The sequence below is a fragment of the Ips typographus genome, linkage group LG1 (assembly GCF_016097725.1).
Source record: "Ips typographus isolate SLU linkage group LG1, UJ_Ityp_2.0, whole genome shotgun sequence".
In the NCBI taxonomy this organism is placed as follows: Eukaryota; Metazoa; Arthropoda; class Insecta; order Coleoptera; family Curculionidae; genus Ips; species Ips typographus.
In genome coordinates, this window is record NC_138422.1 from 12,560,017 (window position 1) to 12,585,079 (window position 25,063).

General features: G+C 33.4%; 4 protein-coding genes and 1 long non-coding RNA gene across 8 annotated transcripts in view; 3 read left to right on the plus strand and 2 right to left on the minus strand.

Moving 5' to 3' along the window:
- Positions 1-1,524: 1,524 nt before the first annotated feature.
- On the minus strand, positions 1,525-11,817 carry LOC145740307 (klaroid protein-like). Of its 2 annotated transcripts, none has more exons than XM_081995770.1 (6): positions 11,569-11,817; positions 9,664-9,825; positions 8,917-9,198; positions 6,919-7,203; positions 6,617-6,861; positions 1,525-3,284 (listed from the first exon to the last, which is right to left on the minus strand). In XM_081995770.1, exons 2-6 carry the CDS (start codon positions 9,807-9,809, stop codon positions 1,810-1,812), a joined length of 2,433 nt encoding a protein of 810 aa, XP_081851896.1. In that variant the 5' UTR covers positions 9,810-9,825; positions 11,569-11,817; the 3' UTR covers positions 1,525-1,809. The 2 variants fall into 2 exon arrangements, with proteins under 2 accessions (XP_081851896.1, XP_081851904.1); XM_081995778.1 differs by lacking the exon at positions 11,569-11,817 and adding an exon at positions 11,271-11,499.
- LOC145740394 (uncharacterized) lies at positions 10,110-10,428 on the plus strand. The gene is made up of 2 exons (XR_014181410.1): positions 10,110-10,221; positions 10,273-10,428. It is a non-coding gene; the product is annotated as an uncharacterized LOC145740394 (long non-coding RNA).
- Positions 11,818-12,244: 427 nt separating the features above from the next.
- ND-75 (NADH dehydrogenase (ubiquinone) 75 kDa subunit) lies at positions 12,245-21,525 on the minus strand. Of its 2 annotated transcripts, XM_081995800.1 has the most exons (13): positions 21,406-21,525; positions 21,051-21,234; positions 19,210-19,351; positions 18,996-19,155; positions 18,800-18,942; positions 18,475-18,742; positions 18,276-18,421; positions 17,973-18,219; positions 13,195-13,501; positions 12,998-13,139; positions 12,630-12,940; positions 12,425-12,574; positions 12,245-12,365 (listed from the first exon to the last, which is right to left on the minus strand). In XM_081995800.1, the coding sequence occupies exons 2-12, from the start codon at positions 21,219-21,221 to the stop codon at positions 12,425-12,427; spliced, it is 2,187 nt and encodes a 728-aa protein (XP_081851926.1). In that variant the 5' UTR covers positions 21,222-21,234; positions 21,406-21,525; the 3' UTR covers positions 12,245-12,365. The 2 variants fall into 2 exon arrangements, with proteins under 2 accessions (XP_081851926.1, XP_081851916.1); XM_081995790.1 differs by having other exon boundaries at positions 12,245-12,574.
- Positions 21,526-21,671: 146 nt separating this feature from the next.
- On the plus strand, positions 21,672-23,181 carry Hap40 (Huntingtin-associated protein 40 kDa). 2 transcript variants are annotated; one of them, XM_081995873.1, is made up of 6 exons: positions 21,672-21,882; positions 21,942-22,191; positions 22,251-22,467; positions 22,515-22,733; positions 22,787-22,989; positions 23,043-23,181. In XM_081995873.1, the coding sequence occupies exons 1-5, from the start codon at positions 21,815-21,817 to the stop codon at positions 22,951-22,953; spliced, it is 921 nt and encodes a 306-aa protein (XP_081851999.1). In that variant the 5' UTR covers positions 21,672-21,814; the 3' UTR covers positions 22,954-22,989; positions 23,043-23,181. The 2 variants fall into 2 exon arrangements, with proteins under 2 accessions (XP_081851999.1, XP_081852008.1); XM_081995882.1 differs by lacking the exon at positions 23,043-23,181 and having other exon boundaries at positions 22,787-23,041.
- Positions 23,110-25,063, plus strand: part of unc-104 (kinesin family member unc-104) — a 30,777-nt gene continuing 28,823 nt past the window's right edge. Inside the window, exon 1 of the mRNA XM_081995633.1 lies at positions 23,110-23,217. The gene's annotated coding sequence lies outside the window, so the exon portion shown is untranslated. The remainder of the gene's footprint in view (positions 23,218-25,063) is intronic.

The window sequence follows — 25,063 nt, forward strand, 5'->3', positions numbered from 1 at the left end:
AGTGACGTATATAAAACTGAAGTTATAATTTATAGGTATATTTTATCAAACTAGAGGATTGGACACGTGATCTTTGTATGAGGAAGTCTGACTGTTACCTCGTGACCAACTGCCGAGTTCAGTTATTCTTTTTCCCTTCTACTGGAATGCCGCTATTTTTTAAATATTTTTTTCTTAAAATAGTATTTAAGAAACTTTAATTAAGGTGTTTCTTGTTAAAAAAATAAAATTAAAAATTGTATGCTATACACTTTGTATTAGGTTTCCGACTTTGTACCAAAATAAAACAAAACACAAAATTATACAAACAATTTTATTTACACCAATGTTGAAAAAAATAGATTGATCCACATAGTATTTACTGTACAAGAGATCCATAACACTTAAATCAACAAAAAAGTACAGAATTTCAGTAAAAATTATAAAATAGAATGATTTAGAAAAGATATCAATAATATGAGAAATATTCCTTTAAGAATTTAAGTGTTTTAACATGTGCACATTGAAAAATTTTTGAACAATATGCAATATAATAAAAATGAATGAAAATAAGGCACGTAGCGGCCATTTTGCAGCTTACAACTAACTTTTCCACACACGCACACAATACTAGAGTAATTAATTTTTCTACCATACAGGTTTCTCACCAATAGCACTCATCAATTAATTAATTGTTATAATGACTAAATTAAAGCTGTATAAGCCTTTGTACTTTAAAAAACACCTCATTATAGCAATTAATAACAAAAAAACTCTATATAAAGCAGATTAGCACTAGTTAGGAAACCCTTGTCATGAAAAGGTAAAAAATAGTGTTGACTATCAAAGAAATCATGCGAGTTCTTAAAAATAGCAAATCTGAGTGTAGTTTACATTTTGAGAACGTTATTGCTTACTTTAAGGACCAAATTAACAATAACTACCATGCAAGTAAAACTTACTAAATAAATATACAACATCTTAAGTACAGGGCTTATAAAAAACTAGATTACAACTAGAAAATACGATAATAATAAGCGACGTAGATGTAAAGAACACAATGTGAAAATACTATAAACTAGTCAACTGTGAGTTCCACAAACTCTCACTAAAAATGAAGTAGAAAATTATCATTCGCGCAATAAATAATATTCCATGTACTGTACAAAAAAAAAATGGTTATTATTAATAAAGAGTTAATTTTTATCACTATTACTAGGACTAAGATTCTTTGGTTTAAAATGTTAATAATATAGAAAACAAAAATATTACTAAATTATAAATCAATATCATTCCATTCAAAGTTAATACAGTATTATATTTGGGTTTTAAGTGAATTTGCAGTATAAAACTATTAAAAACCACTCACCTTAATTATTGTTTGCGTAAATTTTTCGAGCCTTTGTTGGGGTTTTTGCGTCACACTGTGCTATAAACAGGTTATAGCCAAAAAAGGTATTTTTTTTAGTGCGACAATAATTTAAAAGACAATTTCAAATTTATTTCTCGCAACATTTAAAAGTATATTCTAAATGATCCAAGAAATAAATTAATGTATTTTTTTCGTGAATCAGTATGATTTAACTAATTTATGAAATGTAGTTCAATATAAAACAAATACGTCTTAACAAAAATGTCATAATCAAAAGATTTTATTTAGGCTGCCTTTTAATATAGTTAGCACTATTACTGTGCTTTCAGGTAAATTCGAGTTTATCATATAAAATTACCAAAACAAAAATCAACGGTATTAGTTACTTGGCTTGAAAGTGTGTTTACTAACTTTGCAACTAATCCATACTGCTAAAACCGTTCAGGAAAAACCCAAAATCATCTCTGATCCTCATGATGCAACTTTCCGTGCACTCTAAACCGATATAGACAAGTGTAATTAGGATTTCCGTGATTCGACACGATTCGAATTTCAATCATATCAAAAATTTGATTATCTTTTTGGACTAAAAAGAACTGTAACGGTTCTCCGTTTTCATCGTACTTGTAGGAGCCTAATAAAACAGGATCGCGATCGTTTTCCTCTTTCAGACCGTACACTTCAAACTCTTTTGGAGCCGAATCCATTCGACCATCTGGAAGCAATAGTTTGGATATGTGCTCTATGGAAAACGCGTCCACTCTGATTTTGTTGGACAGTTTCACCACGAGAAACCCTGGAAAGTTCTGGAAGGCCCAACAGTCACCTGGTGCAATGGTGGGGGTAACTACCGTGCGTGGAGAATTAGAGCTGTGCCATAAAGGAATACCCAATACGGATACCACAGCTTTTCCGTAGTGGTAAGGCTCGGTGCATCTAATTGTCACTACCTGACCTCCCATACTTTCCATAGCGTAATCGACCATGCCTGTTCGATCAGCATCGTAAATTGCCAAGGCGTCTTTAACAATTTTCTTGACGGCTACGTCATCAATTTGACTAATTTCACGTTTGACAACTTTTTCTTGAGTGGTCTGTATCAGTTTAGCTGCCACGTTATCCATCAATTGTTGACTGTTCGACTCTACAACAGCCGCTAATTTGGATTCCATTCGTTCGGTTAAGTTGCCAAGATGGTATTCTAAGTCTTGTTTTGCGAGGAAGAGTGAATGCAGCCAGTTATTTAGGCCTTGTTGGTTACTGAGGAATTGAGGATTGTTGAGAAGATCAGTAACGGCCCGCGATACATAACCTTCAACGTTGATTACAGGCCGTTTGTTGCAACATCTCTTCATATCTAAAGACAGTCTAGCGTACTCTTCACTGCGCAACTTGTTGTTAGTTATAACCTCCCTACGCATTTTATCCAATTCTTTCAACAAAGTGTCAATAAGAATTTGTTGTTGGTTTAGTAGTTCTTCGTGAATACTACTGTTGTCTTCCTTCTTCGAAGCTTCATCTTTGTGATAATCCTGCTGGTTGTTGATTATGTTAACAAAACTGGGGTTATTAACTATCTTCTGTACTAGTTTGTCAGAGTCCAACTCATTGTCCACGTTTAGAAAGTTTTTAACAGCCAACGCAATTGCTTCCAACTGTTCTTTAGTAAAACTACCTGCTATATCTTGAGCACTAGGGGGTTCTATGTAAATTTTCTCAGTGATTTTAACGATTTTTTCTTCCACCACACTTTTGCGATCCGATTGTATATTAATTGATGCTGCGTCAGTATCTTTAGGAGAATTAAAGTCACTTACATCACGCTCTGTGCTTATACTATTTCCCGTACTCCAAACTCCGAATGATGACGATTGAGTGGAGTTTAGAAGAGCACCATAGAGAGCTCCACCAAGACCAGAAAGCAGCCACGCACCTGAAAACACGTTTAACAAAAGGTTGTAGAAGGGACGACCAGAATTGGTGGCCGAGTTTAATATTAACAATAATGTTAGCAGGTTACACAAACAATAAACAGCTTCAAATTTTTACTGTACAAACACAGCAAAAATTTGAAATTACCACATACAACAACGGTTACAATTTATTCGACCCTTGCCATCTCACAACCACCAAATCTGTTATTGAGAGGATGGAGCAGAGAGAGAGAGAGAGAGACAGCAAAAGAAACCATTGAAAAGTATTTTGATTTTTCGTTTATTGCCTGAAAACACCGTAAATATTAAAAAGCTTAAAGTAAAGCAGTTATGAATAAATGACTGAAAATAAATGCTTATTAAACATATTCGAAATTTGGTTAGTAGCACTTTAATGACATTAATGATAAGTCGCAGCAGGAGGAGCAGCACGGTTTGTGGTTTGTGATTGGTAAGGAAAAATAGCAAGCTGAAAGATGCTTTTTTTTTAACCAATCACAAACTACGTAATGTACTAAGTTTTGGACTTTCCATAATTCTTAAAATGTATATAATGTAACAAAACAGGACTAACATAATAATTGTAAATCTTTTACGCTTCTTGCATAATCAGAACACAAGGATTTAACTTAGGAAATCGGTTTTTATTTTTTTTGCCGCCGTTAATTAAATTTAAAACGTTGTACAGCGCATTTTTAGCTTTCATAATATGTCAATACTTGAGATGAAACACAGTGGATTGATATTGATTTTTTACGAAATTACACTTTTGACGTTTCAGGGTGACAGAAAAACTACAATGGATGTCTGGTGTTATAAAAAATCAAAGATTTCAGATTTATAAACTTGACAGCAGCGCTTATTGTTACCAAACACAACAACCGTCAAACCAAGAAATAGAATGATTTTTTTTTGGTCGGTTATGTTGCTTTTGCAATTTGTGACGTCATCCTAATTTCTTAATTAGACGTCTTTTATTTGAAGAATTTGTGAATATTACTATCTTCAAGAATAATTATTGTTATTATTTTAACAACAATTAATTTTAAGTAGTATTAAGAAAAATATTATTTAAATCCTCCTTTCGACAACAGACAAAATATTCATTTTTTTAAACCTTCTCAACATCAAATTCGCGTTAATTAGAATCAAAATGTCTGTTAACGGCAACTTGAAAATCCCAAACCTGAAGTATTAAACGTTTTTCAATAAAGCGCAAAAAAAAACCGATTTCCTATTTTTCCAGAAGCCGGTACATATTAACAAATAAGTAAATAAATGCAATTTTTGCATCATAATGGTTTGCAAAGCAAATACGGTATTACAGTAGTAAAAACTGTAGATGATATGAAATGCATGGTTAGAATTAAAATCCTGAATCTGCGCTGAAATGCTCGATCACCCTTTAAATCTGATTTAAAGCCTCTCCTTGTATAGTTTTAAACTAATAAAAGTAAATAAGTTATAGCATATTCTGTAACCTAGTTTTGAACTTATTATCCTTAGTAAAAATAGTTCAATAAATAATAAGGATATTTATATCAAAAAAATAATTAAAAAAGCAACCATAAACACGTTTTCTTACTAGTCAATACTAAAAAACATTCTCGATCAATTGAGTGTGTGAAAGGTACCTTTATGGCAGGAAAAGAAAAGCATTCAAAATCAACCAGCTAGACAAAGATGATGACAAACTTCAGTCTGTCAGAACGAATGTGACATCATGGGGAAGTTGGTCACGTGATCAGAATAAGTGATTGGTGTCTTTTGACTAACTGTCCAATTATGCCACATCCGCTTCAGCAGACTGACACATGTCATTTATGAAGTTTATCGGCATATTTTAAGACATTAGAAACTGAAATGTTCGTGTTGTCTGATGCGTTTTTCGTGAAAAATAAGAAAAGAAATGATTTAAACTGATTCCCCATGGAAATCTTCTTTGTTCAGTGTTTCCTTGGACACCTGGAATTAGCGACCAAATAACACTTTTACATATAATATCCCCAAAAAACACCTTTTGTAAACGTTTAAACACATAGATTTGTTAAATTCCACCTTTCTTTCTATAAAAAGATAAAATGCAGTTGTAATTGCTTAAGTTAAAAAAAACAAACTTTGCAGGAATATCACTATTACAAATAAAATCAATTAATGTGTTTTATAACTGCTTTTTACTAATATTTATTATTTACTATTAATGGCTTACTTAATTAAATTATTAATTATTACCTTGTGATGTGATTTATCTTTCAAACTTTTTCGACTACGTCAAGTATCCCTAATAATTAGTAAATAATAATTATAGAAAATAATGGTAATATTTGGTACTGTGTTATTTACTTTAGTTAATAATTTTTAACCTTTCACACACTAAATTGTCCTTGTGGATACAAAGTGTCAGACTATGGAGACAGTAACCTGACCTGATTGTACTGGTTCTGTAAGATGTATGAATGTTATTCTTATAGAACCAGTTCAGTATAATAATGCTTAATTTAAGCGATAATTGTATTACTTTTACACTAAAAAGACTGCTTATTGTCACCTGCTAGTGCCACATCCTATTTAGAATAAAATATTCAACATCACACTCAACAACCATTAGAAAAATCAAAAGGCACTGCACCAAGGGCTAATAAGCAACCGTTTCGAGTTTATTTAATGGTACTGTTAAATCGAAAAAGGCCGTAGACCGATTCAAGATACGAATAAAACTTGGCGGAAGCCATTTTGCCGCAGTTAGGGTGGCAGGAAAGGGCAAGGGTCGACCCACTAGCCAAATATAAGTGTATACCTAAAAAGGACCGCAAGGCTATAATAATTGGTTTCACTTTCAGTGTTCTTCATAACTTGTATGTAGGTTTAGTTTATTTTATGCTGGTGTGATCATGACGTATAACTAAGAAGAGCTGTCCAATATGTGTTTTCGCCATTTTGTAGCAAAACAATTACACAATGAAACGAGTAAGCTTTCTTGGTTGTACATCAATATTAATGTAATACAATACACAGTGATGGTATATTAGAAGTTTCTAGACAAATCCACTTATTTTATTAAATAACTAAGAAACGGTGCAAGATAGATATACGAAAGTATTACTAGGCATACGATAAAGATTTGAAAAATATCATTTGACAATCGAAAGTTGGTTTCATTCTTCTCGATTGATCTAGCAAATCGTCCTAAGATACACACCAATTAAAAAAAATATATATTTTGCAGTTCTCTGGATACTTCCATTACACCATAACCGCGTAAATCACCCTACATTTTTACTACTTTAAAAAAAAATCAACAGACCTAAATTAGAACAAAGTAAGTACTTACTTCCAAGTAGCAGCAAAGGTAACAGACAAAGCAAAATCAATTTCCTTGCCTTCTCCCCCGGTCTGGTCTTCCAAAGTAGGTAGGTATCCCACAACATCACTTTACTGGCCGCCTTGTGAATGTGCGAAAATATACTCGTTTGTACTTTGTAGGTATAACGGAAAGTTGAGTAGAATACTGTAAAAATCGCGGTAAACACCGAAGTAATCACTTGCTTGAATGAGCTCCACCTAGTGATCGTCCTCCTAGAAAAGACCACAAAGTAAAAACTCAAAAATCCACAAAATTAGATCGAAACGCACCTTTTCACATTATAATCTTCATAACTATGTTTCGTACGGCTACTCAGAGCGTTGTCGTTTGAGCTGGATAAATGTCGTGACGTGTAGGAGTTTTCAGTGTTGATATTCTTGTGAGACACATTTTCTGAATATAAAGATTGAGAAGAGTCCAGAAGGTTCACTCCAGACTCATCCAAGGCGTGAATAGTTTTTCGAGACATATTAGGCATTGCCACTACACCGGGGGCGATTTCCACTCTGTCTTTGGAGTGTTGCGAATAGGTCCAGTCAGTCTTGGGATACTCACTGTAAATTGTATACTTGTAACAAACTAGAAAGTTAACAACTACTTTTCCCCCTAATTTTTATGGAAAATAGATTTACATTAAAACAGAATTCAAGTTAGTCTACAAACATCTCAATTAAATACATGGTTACCTACGCTGCAAAGCCTGTTAATATTAAGTTAATTTTTCATACCTTATTAAACAATTCACATAAATCAAAGTTTCTTTTTCCAAAACAAAAATACACAGCAAACAAAATTGATTCTTTGAAAACTTCAATGTAACAGCACTAACCAAAGCCACAATGCAGGTAAAACGTGGAATAATAAAAACTTGTTGATTGTTTATTGCTGATAAGAATGTTTGGTACAGTAATTTTATCTGAACGAAATTTGTGGTTATCTGCCTCCAGATCTGAGCTATTTTTGTATTTGACTATACCCCAAAGAATAAAAAACAATTTACTTTTATGTAGAGTTTTTAGTTAGACCTTATTTTGAAATAACGAAATAAAATTGAGTTTTTTGTGTACAAGGTGGGCATTTTTCGTTGGTTTTATGGGGTACAGAACAAACGGTAAAAGATAGAGGAAAAGTAAGATAGGTGTTGCTGGTCCAATCAGAATTGAGTTGTCATTTGTTTTGGATATACAGATGATTTTTGGAAAGTGGTCATATTCGGTTATTTGCGATATCTCAGCTGTCATTTAAGTTAACAAAAAACTGTGAACGATTACTAATGGGTTTTATAGGTAGATTTCATTTCCGTATTCGGTTTTTGTCGTTAGACAAGCATCAATCAACAATACACATGCATATTGTTATCATCATCAAAGAATAAATTGAAATGAAAGGGAAAACAAGCTTGGGAATACAAGTATAGTGTTATGTTCTCAAATTTCCAGGTTATTTACAATTTTACTACTATCATAAAAAAATAAACACAGACTTGTTTGTTATATAAAATTAATCTTTTCCTAACTAATTCCAAAAGTAGCTAGTACATTCTTTATTTATTTTTCTTGGAAATTAATCGTTTTTCGAATGAAAACGGGTTACCCTGTACATGGATTGCTATAATACCAATTGCCTGAGTAAAACCCCCCTTCAAGCAATAAATTCCACTAACAGCAATAAACGTCAAAATCGAAAGTACCAATAAACTAAGATTGTTATCATAGACAATTGTTATCCTTCCTGGCATTAATTTATGTACTTTCTATAAAATTTAATCCAATGAAAAAATTTTGTTTTTCAATCTGGACAATCTTGACAATTGTTGGCAACTATTTTCGTTTTTTACAATGTTTCTGAGGTTTCTACTGTTTGGGTTGGAGAGTGTTTTTATTTCTTTTTTCCAGAAAAACAAAAAACAAAACATGTTTGGTTATGAATCATCCTAATAAAATAATATGGAATTTTGTAGGAATTAAATAGGTTTCAATATTTTAACTGTGTGAGGCACAAACCACACAATATTTGTAAAAAGAACTGTTAAATAAGGAAAAGGAAATTAGTGAGAACTTCTAGAGATATTTTCTAGTTATCTAAGGTAATCTGAGAATATCTGGAAAAAAATGATATTCAAGAAATTCTGATAAGATTCGAAGATAGTTTGGTAAAGCCCAGTAAATCTAAGAAGAACAAACATTTTAGTGTAATTTAAAGAATTAAAAAAACAGTGGATTGCTTAAAGAAGATAAAACTTAATTCGCATTTTCCAAAATACTTACTCCCAATACCGACGGCTCCTTCTGTAAAGCTCCAAAGCGGGTCTTTCAGCACCATTATTCTGTACAATTTTCGCGTCTTCTGCCAGCTGATTCCGTTGATTCTGTCTGATGGTTTTGCTGGAGCTCACCTCATTTTCCCCATCTTCAGATGAATAGTCGGATGTCTTAAATACGCGATTCCGCAAAGACTTTGAACCAGAAGTCGAAAGGGATTTTCTTCCTGAGCGCGTTTCCCTGCTCGTGTTGATTTCATCTGTTGAGCTGGAGGCACTTTCGTTTGACCTTTAAACATATAGAACAAACTTTACATCAAACCGTAAAAACGTGTTGCGGTTGTTTTCATAAAAATGAAAATGATTTAAACTTGGACAAGGCCAGTAATAAAAATATAATACACTGATCAAACTAAGGTGGGCAGGTACTACGTCACCACAACTAGTAGATTTAATTAACATGGTCCATATGTGTGCAACCTCATGAAACCACTATAAAAATGTTATTTACAACTCAATGGGCATCAAATAGTAAATAAATTTTTATGTATAATCACTAATCAGGTACCTACTGTAAACTGTACACAATTTGAATAGATATTGTTTTGATAAGAAGTAAGAAGGTGATAATTATATTATTTTTGTGACCAATTGGAAACTACCCTAAATGGCACTTCTTTGTAATAAGAAGTTACCTATAAATGCCCTAAACATTATAACCAAAAAAAAAAACTCTAAATATGAACATACTCACTTAACTACTGTTGTTCTTCTGGTTGTCCTAACTACACTTTGTTCAACGTGATTTCCAGCTGCCATAGATTCGCTTTCCACTTGCTCCTGTACCAAAAATGGCGTTGTCGATCTGGATCGACTAGACCGCAATTCCATTTTACTCATCTTGGCTGCCTAAGAGCTGCAATGGCCATCAGACATAAATACAATTCCAATTCGTTTACATCTTAAAATAGCGGGATATTCCAAACGTGACTGTCGCGTGAAGTTTTATTTTTGGAAATGTTAAGAAGCTATATGCAAGGGAGACTGTATTATTTTTATACATAAAAATTATTGTTTTAATATAACAGAGCAGTAAGGCCGTTTATTAATATGCTAATAGTGTTCTCTGAATAAGATTGTTTCAATAGAATGAGTCACACAACACTGAGAAACTGGGTTAATGGATTACTACAGCTTAGTTAATTCATGACTTTTGTCATAACTCTCAGAATTTATGAAATATGTATTATACCATGGTGTTATGCAATGGTTTATTGGATCTGTTGCAAATCATTCTGGATTTTTTATTTTGGTAAGAAAGGGTTGTTAGGAAAAAATCTGCCTGACATGTTTTGGTATTTAGACACCCATCTTCAGAGGCTTAACTAGATTAACTGTCTGCTGGCTGTGATTCTACAAGGGGGGACAGCTGAACCCAGGTGTACTTTGTTTTCACTTATAACACTATTTGCTATTAAACATGACATGAAATCAGGCCAATGAAGAAATTTTAAAATAATATTTTATTAAAAATGATGTCAACCCATGGCATTTTTTTTGTTGTGTAGGCACTTGAGATTAGGTTTCCTGATAATACAAATTATTAATTTCTTCATAGCAACATACTATTTAATTTAAAAAATGTCATAGTGAGTTCCTATTTATACAAGGTGTCTCAGAAATATACTGACAATTTGTCCCCAATGTGGTTAGGGCAAAAAATGGCAATTGAAACCTAAACAGTATTCTATTTAATAAAACCACAGTTAAAGTATGATCCTTTTATGTCTCAGTATCAATTTCTAAAACAACTGAAACCTTAGAAGAACAATTGTAATTTATTTTTAGAAAATCAATATTTTTTAAGAACCACCTGAAGAACAAAACATATTTTTATTATACCTACTATGTGCATACTTTTAGCTCAGCTTTTGGTGATATATGATACAAGGCTGATGTGAGATGCAGTAAGGGCCCCTATAAATGGCCTAAAATCAAGGGCTTTTCATGGAGCATGTAGAGTGAATTTGACCTCACAATGACATACTTTGACAGCTGGACAAATTATTCTTGTGACGTCAAATACGCTCTGCAGGGCAGTGCAGGCTCTATGGAGCACCAAAACTAATGGGGTCTAGAGTATGTAAATAAACCTGGCTAAACACACTCACATAAAAACAAACTGCTGCTAAGGTCAAAAACTGCACTGATTAGTTTCAAGGTTGTAAAATTATTTCCATGATTTAACCATACAATAAATTCAAATTTTGATGATCTCTTTTAGTTGTGTTGAACAATATTAAACCTTTATTTTGGCAAAACACCATGAAACAACATAGTAATAGAACAGTTGCTACTCACCAGAATAGTATTAATAAGCTGTTTAAAAATATTTTTACATGAAAATAAATCTACTATACCCCCTAAAGAGGTTAAATTTAGTTGGCCAATCTGCTTTAATCCAAACTAGAAGCAGGAAAAAATATAACCCCACTAAAAGTGAACATGTTAAAAATAACTGAAGGTTAGAAATATAAAAAAAATTAAACATGATTATTAGTTTTTAAATGTAAACAAAATTTCAAACTGTCCTAAAATTTAAAATTTTAACATCAACCTACACTACATATTTCTATACCTAACCTAAACCTATACTTACATCTGTATAATAAATAATGGGACTTTTTGCAGAAAAATAAAATTTGTTACTTTATCACCACACACTAGTGTCCCTTCACCGTTCACAAGTTCACACACACAAGTTCATATTTTACTCAAAACTCCACATTTGTAGTAAACAAACCATTCACTCACATTCAACATTTTCAACGAAAATTACGTGAAAACTGGTGGTGACGTCAAACGTATTTTGGTCTGTATTTAAACATCCTATCAACAAAACTGACGATAATCTCCATGGTAAATGTAAATAAGGATCAATATTGCCGAGCAACCTTGACACACTCTACAAAAACTTGAAAATGACAGATATGATGTGTCCTTGTTTAGTGATGTGTTTCACAATGATACAGAGAGAGAGGGACAATACCAGGTGATTGGTTTATTGTGTTTGTGTATAGGTTAGACAACTCACAATACATTTAACTGCAATAAATAGTGAGTTATTTATAATAGTTTTAATAATTTGATTATGAGTGTAATATACAAATGTATAAATAAACTAATGATAATTTGTCACACTTCTACTGAAAATGCCTTCTGTCCCAGGATTTATTACTTTTCCATAGATAAACCAAGACTAACAAATATGCTTTACTATCTAGCAATTTGCCAGCCACATATTCGAGCAATACAACATAAATAAAAAAACAAACTTTATTTACAGCATTTTTTTATTAATTTTGTAAGTCCTTAAATATTAATGTACAACTTAAAATAGAAAAAGAAATATCGGGTGGAGCAATGTAGACCTCTAACCAGCAGGGAAACAATTGCCTAAATTTGGAAACCAACAAAAATGCTTAGATTACTCTAAGTTTTTTTACTAACTATACTTAGAACTTTGACTGCTTCTGCTTCAATACGGCCTGCACGCATTTGGCCATTGTAGGCGAAGCTCTGCTGATAGAATCGGTCATAAAGTAGTCTGACAGCTCTTTTAGTTTGACATCGAATGGTGCACTGTCCAACTGAGTTTTCACATTCTAAAAATGATTGCAGTTGAATTGAAAGTTGGATTATGTAAAAGAAGAGTCTTACCTTAGCCAATTCCTGTGCCTGTTTGAAAAAGTTAGCATTTTCGGCTTCGCCGTATCGAATCAAATGAGGAGCCACCTCCTCCAATCTGCTTCTAATTTCGTTCAAATTGTCGTAGGGCAACTTGGCGCTCACGATTTCCGACAAAGCCCTGATAATCTTCCAATCATCCCTTGCTCTGCCCGGTGGACTGACGGCGGGTAAAGTCTGCTGTGCTCGCCCCTCGGTATTGACGTAAGTCGCTTGTTTTTCGGTGTAGGCCGCTCCAGGTAAAATGGCGTCGGCTATGGAAGCACCATGATCACCATGGTGACCTAAACTTACGTCGCGGTTATTATTTATGTTTTTTTTTTAGGTGGAATACAATCTACCTAGATAGATAACAAAAGTGTCGCCTCCTAGATCGGTTTTCTCAATTGCACCGTCGTCTGCGCCCAACAAAATTAACACTTTAGGGTTGAGTGCCCTGATTCTGTCTACCCCAGGAGCATAACCGATGTCTAATGCTGCAACCTAAACATTATACCATGCAACAATTGCAATTTTAAAAAACTGCTGAAACACTGACTTGACTGGCCACTTTGTGAAGGACATTCAAAACTTTCCAGTCTTCCGCTTGAGGACGTGCGGTGGCCGATAACTTTTGCGCAGCGGCTAAAATGGCGGCTCCGTCCGGACGTTCGAGAACCTCAGACCCGACAATAATCAATGGTTTTTTTGCCGATTGTAGTTTCTTGCTGATCTCGTGCTGGCCACCAACCAATTGTTGTAGAGCACTGGGGCTGTCGCCCAAGTGGGTGTAAGGATACCTCAAATCCACTTTTGGACCAATCAGAGCGGCTTCCAGCTCATTGTGTATGTAAGCTTTCCGTATTCTTAAATGAACAAGTTAATAATATTGTCATGAATCAGCTATAAAGGTATGAAATCTTTAAAATTATACTAGCAACAGATCGGTACGTCGCACAGAGGGGCAAGATTCAAAATTTGTGGCAGAAATGTTTATTACCAGAATTCTAATAAATTAAAGGTTTAGCATTAAAAATAATATTTAATTTATTAAATTTGACATAATTATAACATAAAACTGGGTAAAATTCTATGATTATTATAATTTTTTCTGCATCATTAAAATATTCAGAAAAAAAACAAATTTGAGTTTGTTTCCTGGGCTTGATTTTAAAGAAAATACCTATATTTTTGATTCAGAGAGTTTTTTTTCTTAAATTCGGCATTAGTTAGAATTTCTTTTATTGGTCAACTAAATTTCTACTCAAAAAATATATTTATTCTTTCTTATGGTAGTTTTTGCAGCATAATCGATTTTGAGAAATAGTATAATAATAGTTTATTTTGCTTGTTTTAGAGGTACACATACATAACAATACATGATCACATCCTTAAATTGTGAAATTACCTCTGCTGCTGAAATAACCTCGGCCTCGCCTCGTCTCGTTTCTTCAAGTAAAATGATTAACACAGGAAAATAGGAAAATTTTTAGGTAACTAAATTATATAAAAACAAAATAATTTAATTAACAAAAGCCGAACAGCAAAAAGTAGAGAAATAATGTGAACATTTCATAAACAATATGTTGACATTTTTATGTATCACAAAGTCCTATTCAAAACAAAACTTAACACAGTTCCACATCAGAAGCACTGTCCTCATCACTAGAGTTCATTTGATCAGTCCAGAACTTCCTTCTCAAATGACTTGCTTTTCTTCTTGGGTAATTTTCGTATACTAGAAATTGCCGGATCCTATGTTACCAAAAGTCTTTTAAACACATCTTCAAGTGTTGGCTGTCTAGAGCATTTACGAGCATAACCTTCCCTGTATTGTTTGATGCTTTTATTTAGCGCCTCTTGGGCTTCCTCGGATAAATGTCCGATAGGGAGGCAAAACGACTTAATAATATCTGGTCCATGTACAAGAATTTTGTGGAGAGTTGTGGGCATGTTGTACCATGGGTATCTTTCGACTAATAATCTAGCTGTTTGCAGGCTAAATGTTTTAAACCTATCTATATTTATTTTAAAGCCAGATGAAATGGTCTGCAGAATAATTTTTAGTCTTGTGATAATATCTGCATCAATACCAGTAATTTCAGAGGATATAAATACATTTTCAAAAAATCGCCTGGCAGTATTTCCATCGTTTGAGCTACCGAATCCAGGTTTTGGACGATCAACAATCAAACCCATTCGCGTTTTAAACTGCTCCTGAATTTTTCTTTTGGTTTCAGCAACTACCTTCTTATGGTCCACACCTCTTGCTTGCCATTTTTAGCGAGTACGGTTCTCGCACTCGTTGCAAGTTCAGGTGATGAAAATTAGCCGCGACAGACTATAATTAATAACCACGATTTTTTTAATGGCGGATGTTTGCGGAAAATGTTTTAATGACATCTTGTAGCTAAGACTCAGGGGTATAATGTTTGAAAAACTATTCCAACGGGAAGAGACCGGAAATCAACTAAATTCATTAATGTTTTATACCTAAATTTGTGTTTAGCAGCGAAACAAGAAAGTGACAAAGTGGTTTAATATTATTCAAATCTCAATACATTTTTCCTATATTTATATATTTAAAGGTATAATTTAACATTTTTTTTAGATTTCATATTGATAAAAGTAACAAAAAAGTTGTAGTTGAGACTAGAAATTGACCCGTTAAATTAAAGTCGTATCATGTGGTTCTACAACATAAAAGTATTTACCATGTCAACAGCGGAATAGTTGCATTACAACTCCCTCTGTAGGTCATTTATAGTACTATGATAAATGTATTATTATAATATATAGTTAGAAAAAGAATTACTGAAAGTTCTTAAACTCGACTTTCTGCCACCTTATTAATAAATGGCCCCTCTGTGCGTCGGAGATAAAATCGTCGGAAAATTTTTGATTGAAAAAAAAAACAGAAATAACTTTAAAGAATCAATCAAATCATGACGGAGCTCTGTGTTTTGAGGCGAATTGGGTGGCTGAAATATTTAGTTCCCAATTTAAATTACCAGCCCAAACGGCGATACCCTCATCTTATACTCAAAGTGAACTATTTCCAACCTTCTTTTTGCGGCCAGCTGATAGCAAATAAATATTACAAATTCTTACAAGTTTACCTAATAAGTACAGCTAAGGACTTGATGAGGTGCCTATTAACATACTCAAAGCAGTTGGCGAATATATTTCCGATCCCTTAGCAGATTTAGTGAACGAATGTCTGTCTACTGGGTGCGTATTCTTGAAACGAGGGAAGGAAACTATCAAGAGAAAGACCTGTAGAATGTGACAGGAACACGCAATTGTCAGCTTCTTCTGTCACATTCTATCAACACTTATCTTGAGAATTCCGTTCCCTGCTTTCAAGAATTAAGCCCATGGACAATTTCCAACAAAACTGAAAGTAGCTAAACTTGTGCCAATTTTCAAAATTGGCGACCTGTTGGTCAACAGTCCGCCTCCAATTATCGACCAATTTCTTTGCTCTCAGCGTTCTCAAAGGTATTTGAGAAAGCCATCTACAGCCGAATTGTGCATTTTTTGGATGCACACTCTATACTTTCTGAAACCCAGCTTGCTGTCCGAATTCAGAGATCCACTGAGCTTGCAATATACCTATAATACATTGTCGTACCTACACAACCGCCTAGATTCCGGCGAGAATGCGGTTGTGTTATATTTTGATCTATCACAAGCATTTGACCCAATTAATCATGATATACTCTTAAATAAACTACATTCCTATGGTATAAGGGGACAAAGTGCTTCTCTGATTAGTTCATACTTGACATATAAAAACAGAATGTTTGTGTCAGATACGAAGGTAGATACTATTATTCTACAACTGTCACAATAAATCAGGGCGCACCCCAAGGTTCAATTTTGGGGCCGTTACTTTTCATTTTGTATGTGAATGATTTAAATGTAGCCCTAGAAAGAGGCAAAATATGTCAATAGGCGGATGATACTTTAGTTATTGTCTGTACACCATTAATCAATTGTCTACTGATTCCTGCCGGATAGTCAGAGAGATCCTAGAATGGTGTGAATTCAGACAAGACCGGACTTCTACACTTTGGTAAAAGTATTGATAAAATTACTTCTATATATGTCCATATAAATCCTAAATCACTTCCATGTACCGATAGCGTAAAATTTCTAGGCGTTTATATCGACTCAGCACTGCGTTGGAATCATCAAATCGATAGATTATGTGCGAAGTAGAGCAGACTTTGTGCACTTCTTCTACGGATAAGAGATATTATTTCTACTGAAAGTATAACACTTTTTTACTTTGGGTGCGTACAGTCCGTCTTAATGTACGGCCTGATCTTTTGGGGTTCATCGTCAAATGTACAGAAAACTTTTGTGGCACAAAAAAGAATAATCAGATGTATACTCAAATTACCTCCACAAACATCATGTAAGGAACTAGAAATACTTCCAGTGCCACCTCTATATTATTTGTCTCTAGTAGTTTGTTAAAAAACATCCGCATCTTTTTGTGCTCATCATGGACATGTATGAGAACAATCTTACTTTAGTCAGAAGAACAAGGAGAGATTTGAGAATTCCCCAATATCAATCAAACTTTTTTCGAAAGGGGCCACAATACAAAGCACATCAACTGCTTCCTAGTTACCTTAAGTCAATTGAAAATGTAAAAAAAAATCGAAAATCTATGATAAGCTTTCTGTTGGAAAAGTGTCTGTACATATTTGAGTTTAATGCAGCTTTTGCTGAGTAGATTTAATATCAATTATTAACCAGTTAATTTGTAATTGTGCTAGCAATAAAGAGTTTATTATTATTAAGGAGAGATAACTATTGGGAAACAATGGTCCTGACAAAAAATGAAAATTCAATGTCTGTGCTCTGATAATTAGCATAGTAAATTTTTAATTTATGATCTGTTGTCAATGAACATGTTTTTTTTTTTTTTTGGTTTCCCCCCATTTCCGTGTTTCTGCTATAGAAATTTAGAATACAAATTGTAAAGCCATTTATTACTAACTTAAAAATTATTAAATAAATTGAGTTTCTTTCAAATTAGTTAATTTTACAAATCCACATGAATTAATGAAATGGAATGGATTAGAAATACTCTGATAAGTCAATTGTCATAAACTTTAACGGTTCTTAAAGTCAATATTCAAAACAGAAATTGTATTCTTAAATAATGAATAATCCATGAAATAAATACTTATATTATAATGTAAACGCTTTGTTTTACATTGATAGAATTCGTCATTGAAGATGCTTTATTATAGCTGCTGCTATGCTTTTACAAGTAAATTCATGAATTTCTTGCCATACACATTTCAAGTAGATACATACCTGGAATTCAATAATGGAGCTTCAAATCGTGGATTGGTACCGACAAGAAGCACAAAATCAGCTTCTTCAGCACCGGCAATACCATTGTTCAGCAAGTAGCTGGAACGCAAATCAGTCCCAGAACCGTCAGTCGGGAAAGTATGTTCTGTGCCCAAAGCTTCAGAGCCTAAACGATTCAGAAGATCTTTAACTGCCACCAGAACCTCGGCATCGGCAAGACCACCGGCCACAGCACCAATACTTGACCCTAAAACCATTTATTAATTTGGATTGCTCATGTAATTGCAATCAAACACCCCAAACCTGCATTTTTAATTTGCTTAGCCACCGTTAGTAAAGCCGCTTCCCAATCTACCGGCTTCAATTCACCATTATTATCCCGAAGCATTGGAGTTACCAACCGTTGACGTTTTAAACCGTCATACGAGAATCGGGATTTATCTGCAATCCTAAAAAAATACCCAAATTCCAAGAAGTAATCGTGTTTTGTACGTGAACCAACCATTCTTCATTAATTTCCTCATTCACACGCGGCATAATCCTCATCACTTCGCCAGTCCTGGAGGAAACAACGATATTGGAGCCGATAGCATCCAGAACATCGATGGAATCGATTTTACGTATTTCCCACGGTCTGGCCGTGAAACTGTAAGGCTTGCTGGTTAACGCCCCCACAGGGCACAAATCGATTACATTTCCAGATAGTTCAGACAAGAACATTTTCTCTACATAAGTTCCAATTTGCATATCATTACCTCTGCCAGTAGTTCCTAAAATGTATTATTTATTTTTGTGAGTGTATTGATGGTTTACTTGAAATTTGGCACCTAAATCATCCACCCCGGCAACTTCAGAAGCAAATCTAATACACCTAGTGCAATGAATGCACCTAGTCATGACAGTTTTAATAAGAGGACCCAAATCTTTGTCTTCAACTGCGCGTTTGCCTGAATGTTGTATGTCTGTGAATCTGATTTAAAAAAATACAATTTGATCAATAATCAACTCAAACTAAAAATCTACCTTGATTTATCAGATCCAAAGGCCATGCTCTGATCCTGTAAATCGCATTCACCGCCCTGATCGCAAATCGGGCAATCAAGGGGGTGATTTATAAGCAAAAACTCCATTATGCCTTCTCTGGCTTTTTTGGTCATTTCAGAATCAGTTTTAATACGCCACCCTACAAGTACACTACTTAAATAAAATTCTAAAGAACGAATTTAGCTTCAAATACCCTTCATAACTGGCATAGCACAGGCCGCCACTGGTTTCGGACTTTTTTCAACCTCAACCAGGCACATTCTACAATTTCCAGCCACAGCCAGCCTCTCGTGATAACAAAATCGAGGTATTTCAACGCCAATCATTGCAGCTGCCTACAGGTGAAAATACACAGTAGAATAGATCATTGAAAAACTGCTAAAATAATCTCAGTTTGACAGTTTTGATTTGACAAACATGTCTTTAAGTTAAGCTGGATTTATAGATTGACACAGACCAAAATAACACAAAACAAACTTTGCGTCTAACAAATCAAAATAATTTGTTTTTTTGGAATGACATTTTTAGTTTATTTTGATTGGTTAGACACAAAGTTTGTTTTGTGTTATTTTGCGCTGTGTAAACTATGTAAATTCATACCTAATCTAATTTTTTTTTAAAACAAATAATTAGGGATGCGCCGAATCACTGATTCGGCTTGGGTATTTGGCCCCTTCGGCCTAATTTTTCAATATTCGGTTTTCATGAAGCAGATCCTATGATACGGCCGAATATTGAATCTCACAACTCAAAATTGCCTTAATAAACAGAACGGAAAATCCAACTCTTTGGTGGAAAGAAAAACAACAAGTTTCCTAAATTAAGAAAGATGTGTTTAAAATTTTGTCCAGTTCCTGCTTCTAGTGTCTATAGTGAAAGATCATTTTCAGAAGCATCAAATATTTATGATGAAGATAGAAGCAGATTACTGCCACATAATTCTGAGAAATTGCTATTCATTCACCACAATTTGCCTTTAATGAATTTTATGTATTAATACAAAATAGTGATAATGCTTCTGTCTTCATTTTTCTATAATATAATAATTAGTTTTAAGTATGCTCATTAGTCATTACTCTACTAATATTTAAAATTTAAACCAAACTTCAAACTTTTGTTACTTGTAATTCTGAGTTTAACTTAAATATATTTTCTGTAGGAACATTTCTTTTAATCTTTAGCATTAAAGCTAAAACTTCCTTATTAAAATTCAATTATTATCAAAATACTAAAGTGATCCAGCTGAAGCTTGGGCCAAATCATTTTGAAAGTCATGCAGATTTGGTGAAAAAAGTCTGCTTCGGCGCATCTCTATAAATAATAAAAAAAAGACAAAAAATAATGAAACAAAAAAATTATTTCAAGCACACATTAATGGACATCTACAATATGTTTTTATTTTAATAACCAAATACCAACAGCTGCTGTTTAACATTGAAAACCAATTGTGTGGTTCTAAGTACAACATTATGGGTATTGCCACAGACAAAAAAAGAAAAATAAGTTTTTCAACCAAATCTAGATGAACTAATGAGATCAGTTGATGGAAGAATTGAACATAAGTAAATGCAAATTGTAGGTCAAATCAGAGCCATATTTACCCACAGATCTATCTTGAAATGTCTGGATGAAGGAGTTTATTGTTTTTGTTCTTTTATTCTCTTTCAAACTATACAGATAATGATGAATGGTACCATATTTTCAAACGCAAATAGGAGTTCTAATCTAATACAGTTTAAAAAAAAACCTAAAATAAGCTTTTATTAAAATGTTTTAGTCTAGTAATCTCTTCAGATATTTTGTGATGTAAAATTAAAAAAATACCACTCTATATTTATGAAAGTTATTTATCATAATTTCGAGATATTCTTAGTTATTTATTTATTCAAAACCTTCCTATAACATCAAAAAAATAAAAATAAAGTTATAGGTATGTAAACAATAACAAATCCTTTTCAACTATTGATACCAAAATTCAACTCCATATACCAAACACATATTAAATAACACTTTGATTTCCTTATCATAACTCACCTGTAATACTGTGGTTCCAGGATCAACCTTTACAGGAATATCATCAATAAATACTTCAATCTGTTCCGGTTTCTTTGGCGCTTGGGTGCTTGACGCCCTGGTAAGGGCAGCCGCATGTTTGGGGCTTAAAGGGCCTCCGTTGAGGACCTTACCCAAGGCGGAGCGCAGCATATTAGTGCGTTATCTAAAAATGAGCACAAGAGTGTTGGCAATGGTGGTGACAAAATTTTGAAAAAAAATTATATAACCTTATCACCTAACCTAATTTAACAGTAAGAAATGTTTCAGCTTTTTAGTGAGACGTTGGGATTTATAAATTACTGGATTTTATTAATGATTAGAGTAGTTACAATACCTTTTTCGCTTTAAAGTGCCTGTGTATAATAAATTATTTATTGGTACAAAATATGACAATTTAAATATGGGGGTCAAAGGGGTCATTTGACGTTGATAGTTGTCTTCTGTCAGATATACGTCAGTACTGTCATTCTTGATTTAATAAATTGTTGTCTAATGAAACTAGACTTGCATAAAATTTCTTGGTATTTCGCTCACTCTCATAGTACTTAAGTGAGACAAACACTAGTGGTTGCTTGCTTCTTGAATTCAGTAATTCATTTAATTTTCACTTTTTTTTTAGTTGGAAATTTTTACTAATTTTGAAATTGAGAATTTGTGATTAATGAGACTTTGGGCTTAAAGGGGATGTAATAATAGTTTCTAAGCTAATTTAACCTTTTTCCAGTTCAGTGTTTAGTACAATTATGGCTAGTGAAACAACTGGATATTCTCTGCTAGACCAATATAGAAACATTTCTGGTAAACTAAAAAAGTACCAAAAAATCGACTGTATTCAAATGATGTCACATTACTGAACTGATCATTATACAGGCGGTTTCTTCGCAAACCTAATGAAACTGAAGCATCTGCAGCTTTTGGAGGTTTGGCTCAACAGTGTGAATCTGAAGAGCTGTCCCAATATGCAGCTCTAAGTTGGATAGCTGCTGCTAGATGTGAAGGCACTTTAGGCAACAATGTTGCAGAAACATCTTACCTTCTAAAAGCTGCAAGACAATTCTTGAAAGCTGAAGAGGAAAATGCTCAAACAGATTGTCCAAGTGTGTCCACTGAATATTTACAGGTTGTTACTTTTGCTGTGGGTGTGTTGATGAGTTGACTGTTGATTTATGATTTATTCAGGCTGGGTTGGCCTGTTATGGTCATGCTTCCTCCCGGTACAGTGAAGACAGCATGATACCTCTAGGACTGAATCTCAAAATTATAGATTTTTTAAATAAAAGTCACCAGCCAGAATTTATAAGAGTGTACTTGGAGAATGCTCGAGAGTTGTCAGTGGGGCAACAAGACTGTCATATTAACTGTCTAGAACTGTACGCCCAGCATTTCATTCCTATTGGTATTAATTATGACTTTTTGGTGGTTTTTATTCACCTGTTTTTACAGGTGATTATGTATCAGCTCTGCAAATTTACCAACAAATCTCCAAACTGTTAGAAGGAATACCAATGAGTGGTCATAGGTGTAACACTTTATTGAGCTGTGAGATTTACACCATATTTTTGTTACTGATTTTAAAACCCAGTCACCAAAATTTGGCCACCAATTTAGCCAAAGTATTAGAAAAGTACACATGGGGTGACAAGAGTGATGTTGTTTTAAAAAGTGAGTGAAAGTCCTTTTAGTTTATGGGGACATTAATTTTTTATCTATTTTAGAATGCAAAATGTCTGAAAGACTGTTTATTTTAATGCAGTCTTTGGTCACTATTTGCCAATCAGCTGATACAAGCAGTCTAGTTGACATAGAATGGGACTTTTGGCCCTTCTTAAGTACTCAACAGAAAGATCTCCTCAGAATTTTAATTAGAATGTATTGCCCGTAAATGGTTGTTAATTTTATACAATTTTCGGAGCAATTAGTAATTACATTGATTTGCTATTCTTATTCACAAATAAAATAATTTTATTACAGATTTGAGTTAACTTATCCTGAATCCGATCCTGTCTTGTTTTCTGAATAGTGCTGCGCATGACAGGAGTGGGTCTTGTAGTCCCCTGTCATTACCGTCTTTATCCCCCACTCAAGAAATGTCAGAGCTAATGTTTTGATGCTTTTGTGTGTTTTTAGTGAAAAATCATTAAATAAGGTAAGAAATTTGTATTAACGTTGCTTTAATTCTTTCCTGTTAAACATACACCCAAAAGCCAGCGGAATCATGCATGTCCTATTAATTTTGTTGCAAGTGTTTCATGCGGGGGCATATTTATAGTGACAGGCCCGTATTTAAAGTTTTTTTATTTAATATTCACTGTAGGAGGCAGCATAATTTATTTTAAAGTTTTTAATCATCTTTTGATGTAAAGTTTGCATTCTAGTAATAACAGTTGTAAATTTTACTATAAACTCTAAAATTATAGTTAAAAGTTATGAAGGCAAATGTCTCCATGATTCTTTCATTGATTTTCCTCCTCATGGAGAATTAGGATTTGGATGACTCACTATAGTGTGTGGGAGATGGGGTTTATTGTTAATCCGATTTGAATAAGGAAACGGTTTTGTCACTTGATACCATGTTTGCTAGGTTATTAGATTTGGTATTATATGGTATTGACTTTTAGCATAGAGGTAGAGAGAAGAAAAAAGTGAAAAGGGGATTTCCTGGTTAAGGAAGGAAGGATAATTGTTTCTATGTAATTGTTATTTTTTTTATTAAAGGATTTTTAAATTTCACTGAGAGGTAAAAGTTCAACCCCATAACACTCTGTTATACAAAATGTGTCATTTATCGTTATACAGTGTGTCCAAGATTTAATTCTCTATACAGGGATCTTGCTTCCCGTAACCGTAAGAGCTACTGCAAAGGCTAAATGGTGAATGTTTTAGAGAATTTTAATATGCAAACACAGTTATAACAACTACTGCGTAGTATTTTCGAAAAACCAAAAATGAGCATTTTCAAAAAAGTGATCGTGTATTATCTCTAATTCTAAAAATGTTCGAATTTGGCTTGAACATTATTAGAGCAACTTTTTAAAGACTATCTTCCTTATTTAGTTAAAAAGTGCACGTTTTTTGCTTTAAAATGGTATATCACATATGTTACACAAACATTTTGTTTTGATGTTAAAAAAGCCAAAAAATAGTTAACTAACCCAACCTAATCCTAATCTAGTAAAATATTTTTAACAAATATTCCCAAAATTCAATAAAGAAGTCAAAACACTTTGAACATGTTAGAACAACAATGTTCCATGCAAATCGTTTTGATCTAACATCGACCGTTTGCCTGCTACAGATTTCCAAATATTGAAAATTTCATTGTTTAATGGCAAATATCTCAAAAATATCATCATCACTATAACTTTCCAAAACAAAAGTTGTCGAAATCAAGTAGCAGAATCGAAAAATGGTGTCATATCAACCTCTATGTTGATATGATACCAAATACCTCGCGGAGGTTATTAAAATTTCTCTCTGGTTTGCCTTAATAAAACCGTTTAAACCCTAAAAATTTGAATAGAGATAATGGGTCAGACAATGCCTGATATGAATGCAAAACATCAATTTAAATTATTACAATGTGAACAATAAAAAAATAAAACCGTATTATTGGGACTCATTTATAATTATTTCTGTGCGTACTTACTCTATATTCTCAGGTTAAAACAATGGAACACCGTGTATTTATAGAGTGTTTAGAGAAAGTCCACTTCTTGAATGTTTCATAAGAAAAATATAACTATATTTTTTGATTTTCTAAGGATGTTCCTGTATTAATTCGTTGAAGCAGACATGAATACAAAAACGATATTTGTAGCCTGAATTCAGGGCTCCTGAAGAACTTTAAAATTATGTTTACAAACATATTAAGGAAAAAATGTGAACAGAATCTGAATTAGTTAAGTACATTTGTTAATGGTGGCCGTATTCTTAGGTGGTATTTTGCTAAATAATAAAAAAAAACAAATGATTCTCATCCCATCTCACTTCAA